This window comes from Quercus suber, unplaced genomic scaffold, assembly GCF_002906115.3.
Source record: "Quercus suber isolate HL8 unplaced genomic scaffold, Cork oak 2.0 scaffold_1180, whole genome shotgun sequence".
NCBI lineage: Eukaryota > Viridiplantae > Streptophyta > Magnoliopsida > Fagales > Fagaceae > Quercus > Quercus suber.
This window is the reverse complement of record NW_027070579.1, coordinates 64,751-69,416: the sequence shown is the minus strand read 5'-3', so window position 1 is coordinate 69,416 and position 4,666 is coordinate 64,751. Positions and strand designations below refer to the sequence as shown.

The 4,666-nt window shown below is 36.1% G+C and overlaps 1 protein-coding gene across 1 annotated transcript; it reads right to left on the bottom strand.

Moving 5' to 3' along the window:
• Positions 1-3,054: 3,054 nt before the first annotated feature.
• On the bottom strand, positions 3,055-4,489 carry LOC111994411 (loganic acid O-methyltransferase). Its single transcript, XM_065769489.1, is given in 7 exon segments — positions 3,055-3,152; positions 3,155-3,239; positions 3,806-4,155; positions 4,158-4,251; positions 4,253-4,332; positions 4,335-4,413; positions 4,415-4,489. Coding segments are annotated over 7 exon segments (861 nt in total).
• Between the last annotated feature and the right edge of the window lie 177 nt (positions 4,490-4,666).

Genomic DNA, 4,666 nt, shown 5'->3' with positions numbered 1-4,666 from the left:
TAAATTTGCTTTGATGTTAGTCCATCTTAATTTACTTTTACATTGTACCACCTTCCAAAAATATTTGTAATTTATTCACAAAAAATGAATGCCATTTCCATTCATGTTTATTCCAAACAATTGTATTGAATTGCACAACCAATTGATGAATTGAATTCTGAACTCGAGTGTAATTCTTTTCATTACAATGCAATGAATTGAATATATCAGAGCATTGTTTGTACTTGCCACTAGCATTACATTCAATTGTTGTTACTTTTCCTCTTTAAGTTATGACCTTACTAAACATTATTCATATAAAAGAGGGTTTTTTTTTTAGGAGCATATAAAAAGTAGTCAAGTCCCTATTGTTATGGACCTTTATTTGTAGCTAATATCAAAGTTTCTTTTTGACAATGAAATAAAATTTGTGCTGATGCACATGCAAATTTGTGACAATAAGAAGTCTTATATGCTAGAAAGCACCGATGCGGCTCTGGAGGAGTTGCACCCGAGTTAGACTCGGCGGGATTCGGCGACGCGACAGGGACGCCGCTGACCGTAAGTCCGTGCCGCGTCGGGCCGCGTCCTGTCACGTGGCCTCCCCGACTTGCACCGACGCGGAGCGAATCGGGCCAACTCGGGCCGTATCAGCCGTACCGGCCGAAACTCGAAATGGCCGATTCAAGCCAAAACGGCCGAGTCAGGACGAAATTCAAAAATAAAAAAAAAAAAAAAAAAGTGCGAAACGCACCATTTGAACCTAACCTAAAACCGTCAGACTCTCACTTCCTCCAAAAGACTCTCTCTCACTCCATCCCTCATCTCTCTTCTCTGCACTCTCCGCCTCCGGCCTCTCCCTCTCTACGGTGTGCTCTACTTCAGGTGTGCTGTGCTCTCTCTTCTCTTTGCTTCCCTTTTAGTCTCTCTTTTCTACAATTTCTCTCTTCTCTGTGCTGTGTTTGCTGTGTTTGTGTGCTTGTTAAAAACCGATTTCGTCCAAACACTCTCTCTTTTCTATGTTGTGTTTGTTGTGTTTGTGTGCTTGTTTTTTGGTTCTTATGGGAGTTAAAAGGGTTTTGTAGTTGCAGGTTGTAATTTTAATTGTGGATTGGTGACAATGTTTGACTGTTTTGAACTGCTTTGTACTACTATTGCTCTTAAATTTGGTATATATTTATATAATGTGAAAAAGTATGCTTAGTAATATATTAAAAATATAAATAAAAATATTTTTAATAATTTTTTAATCGCCGAGTCCCGCCGCACCCGCACCCACCATTTTCAAAAATTGCTGAGTCCCGCACCCGCACCCACACCCGCACCCGAGTCCCGAAACGCACCCATGCATCCGAGCTTATGGGTGAGTTTGGTTCAGCTTTTTATAAAAGTGCATAATGAAAAAGTGGAGTTTTCAAAAAGTGCATAATGAAAAAGTGGAGTTTTCAAAAAGTGCATAATGAAAAAGTGCATTTTCAAAAAGCTGAGTGTTTTGTAAAAACTGTTAAAAAGTGCTTTTTAAAAAAGCTGAGTGTTTGGCTAGCACTTATAAAAGTGGCAGTTTAAGGGATAAATTACCAAAAGGGACAATGTATATATAAGGGAGTTTATTTCATACTTTTTTTTTTATGTGAGTTTATTTCATACTTAAATCAACTAATTCATATACTTAAATCAATTTTTCTCTTTCTAAAAAAATTAATTTTTTCTCATCAATATTAGCTAATAATAACCTACCACTTAAGATTTATTATGAAAATATTGTAAAATTATTGTGATAATTGATACTGATATTAATTTTAACGTACTATTAAAATTATTTTTTTCTCTTTCTAAAAAAATTATTTTTTTCTCACCAATATTAGCTAATAATAACCTACCATTTAAGATTTATTGTAAAAATATTGTGATAAAAATTAATACAGATTTTAATTTTAACGTACTATTAAAATTATTTTTTTCTCTTTCTAAAAAAATTATTTTTTTCTCACTAATATTAGCTAATAATAACCTACCTTTTAAAATTTATTGTGAAAATATTATACAAATATTGTGATAACATTTCCTCTTTCTTCTTTTTTTTTTTTTTTCCTTTTTTTCTTTTCCCCTCTTTTTTTCTCCTCCACCCACGTACCCTTCTCTTTTTTCTTTTTCTTTTTCTTTTTCCTTCTTTTCTTTCCCTTTTTCCCTACCACTCCCTAGCCTCCAGAACATTCCACTTTCACTTTTTTCTTCATCTCTTTTTCTTTTCTCCTTTTCCCTTTCTCTTTTCCTCCAGAACGTTGTTCCACCGCTGAGCTCTTTTTTTTTTTTTTTTTTTGACAATTCGAAAGCCGCTCTTTCACTTCCTCCAGAGAAATGATGATGATAGATGAATTTGGAAACATTGGGTTTTGTATTTTTGATTTTGATTTTGGGTTTGGGTTATGGGTTTTTAATTAATGGTTTAATTTTGAGTTGATTTTCTGTGGATTTTGGGTTTGATTTTGAGTTGGGTTTGAAATGGGTTTTGTTGATTTTGTTGATTGTGGTGGTAGACCGGGTTCACGGATGACTTACCACGGAGAGGGCAGAGAAGAGATGAGCGTGAGAGTGAGAGAGCTCAGTGCTTGACGGCAGAGCAGAGAAGAGAAGAGAGAAATAAAAGGGAAAGCGTGAGAACTGAGGTATACATCTGCAAGGGTAATTTGGTAAACAGCAAGAGCTAACGGATAAAAATGCGCGTTTCCTTTTGTTTATGGACCTCTGCTGCTGCATATTTGTTGCGCGTTCCGGACCATTTTTTGCCTTGGCCCAAAACGCAACTTTTTCAAAAAGTTGCGTTTTGGGCTGAGCCAAACGCAAATAACTTCTCAGCATTTTGCAAATGCGCATATTTTGGTAAAAGTGGGCTCAAAACGCCCAACCAAACGGGCACTATATGTGCTTCCAAAGCCGCATCATATGCGTTTCAAAAACAATAAACAGTTGATTTTCCTTCATTGCATTTTGACTCCAACAGGCCGATAAACTCTCCATGTTTCTTACGGTATCGATCAAATAGTTCATCAATAATCTCAGTTTCAAAATGTTTGCTTATTTATACCCCTCCATGACAGCTCTTAGGTGCATTGTGCATGCCTGGCCACTGAGGTCATCAACTCTTGCCCAAGGTTGTGTTATCTCCATTCTTCAATGCTAAAACACCTATTTCTTTCCACCAGTTGCGTCATCTCCTTGGGTGAGTTAAAGGAGTCCACCTGAACTTCACTAATTAATCCCTGCAAAGGTAAGAGTAGGCATTTTGGTTGGAAAATACTAAAACTATTACCGATTTTACTAGAAAAGGCCTACAACCTGACGTGGTGGTGGATGCAATTGGTCCTATTTAAATAACATAATAAATGAGTATTTGAATTATTGTGATTTATAAACACATTAGTTTGCAAAGCATATGTAACAAAATTTATAATATCTCTAGCATCATTAGTTTTGTTTTTACACATATGGAACATAAACTGTTCTTGGGACAGTGCATAACTAGGAGAAGTGACAAACTCCAACCCTACAAAGAGATCCTCATGAAGTGGTTTTCTTTTTAAGTTGTTTGCCAGGCAAATTGCTTGTACATTATATAGACCAGTAAAAGTACTCCATGGTCCTAGCAAGTTTCTATTATCAAATGAGTATATAAAAGTTTAAGTTTTACAAAATTTTGTATTTTTAAGGTCCAAATTCTAAGTTCATAAGCTGACATTTAGTGTAAGTTCAATAAATTTACTTGCAGTGATCTATTTGACTTGGAAAAGCTTCTAGTGCAAAAAGTAATAGCCGATTGCTAGCTTACCTCCTTTGTCATATCCATGAGGCAGTGTCCCAGGAAATCAAACATCAATCCTGTTGCTGAACTAGAATGAGGAACCCCATTTGGAATTCCTAGCATAATAAGCACCATTAGTCCACCCACAACAAGCTTTTTAGCCCCACCATCTAAAGAGGTTGTTATGTTCTTAGCAAATTGGGCTGTATAAGCTTGAGCTACTTCGTCTGGGGCACTTGCATAGTGAACCCTCCCCTTGTTCCGTGCTGCAGAGTTCTTATTAAGCAGCTCTTCTGGCACCTTAGAGAGCCATTGGAGTGCAAAAGATGAATGCACAAAATCGAGAGAGAAATCAGGGAATAGCCGACCGTGAAAGACCCTGGCACTCCAGTTGCAAAGTATGGCCTTTCTGGTGGAGAGAGGCAAAGAGGGTATTAAATCATTGATGCATGATCATTGAAGAACACTTGAAAATTCAGGCATATGAGAACCAAAGCCTTGGGATTGGTACTTTTGTTGCACAGCATCTATTATATTTTGCATAGCAATGAAGGATTTGGCCCAACTGAACATCCCAAATCTGCTATGCGGAATGTGCTCTTTGAACTAGAAATTTGTTTTTCTACATCAAGCTTCTTCCGCAATTACATCATCAATTATTGCCTTCACAGCATTTGAACCTGCCCTCTGCATACTAGGTATGTCAATCATAGTAGTTTTCGACTTTTAAATGTCACTTTTTGTTATATAGTTTTATTTTCTTTTCTATTTTTTAAACAATCATATTTATAAAAAAAAGAAAAAAAAAGAAAAATAAGATATACCAGATGGACATTAGGTTTATCTAATGACACTAAGTTAAGTATGTCATCATTATTACACATGGAA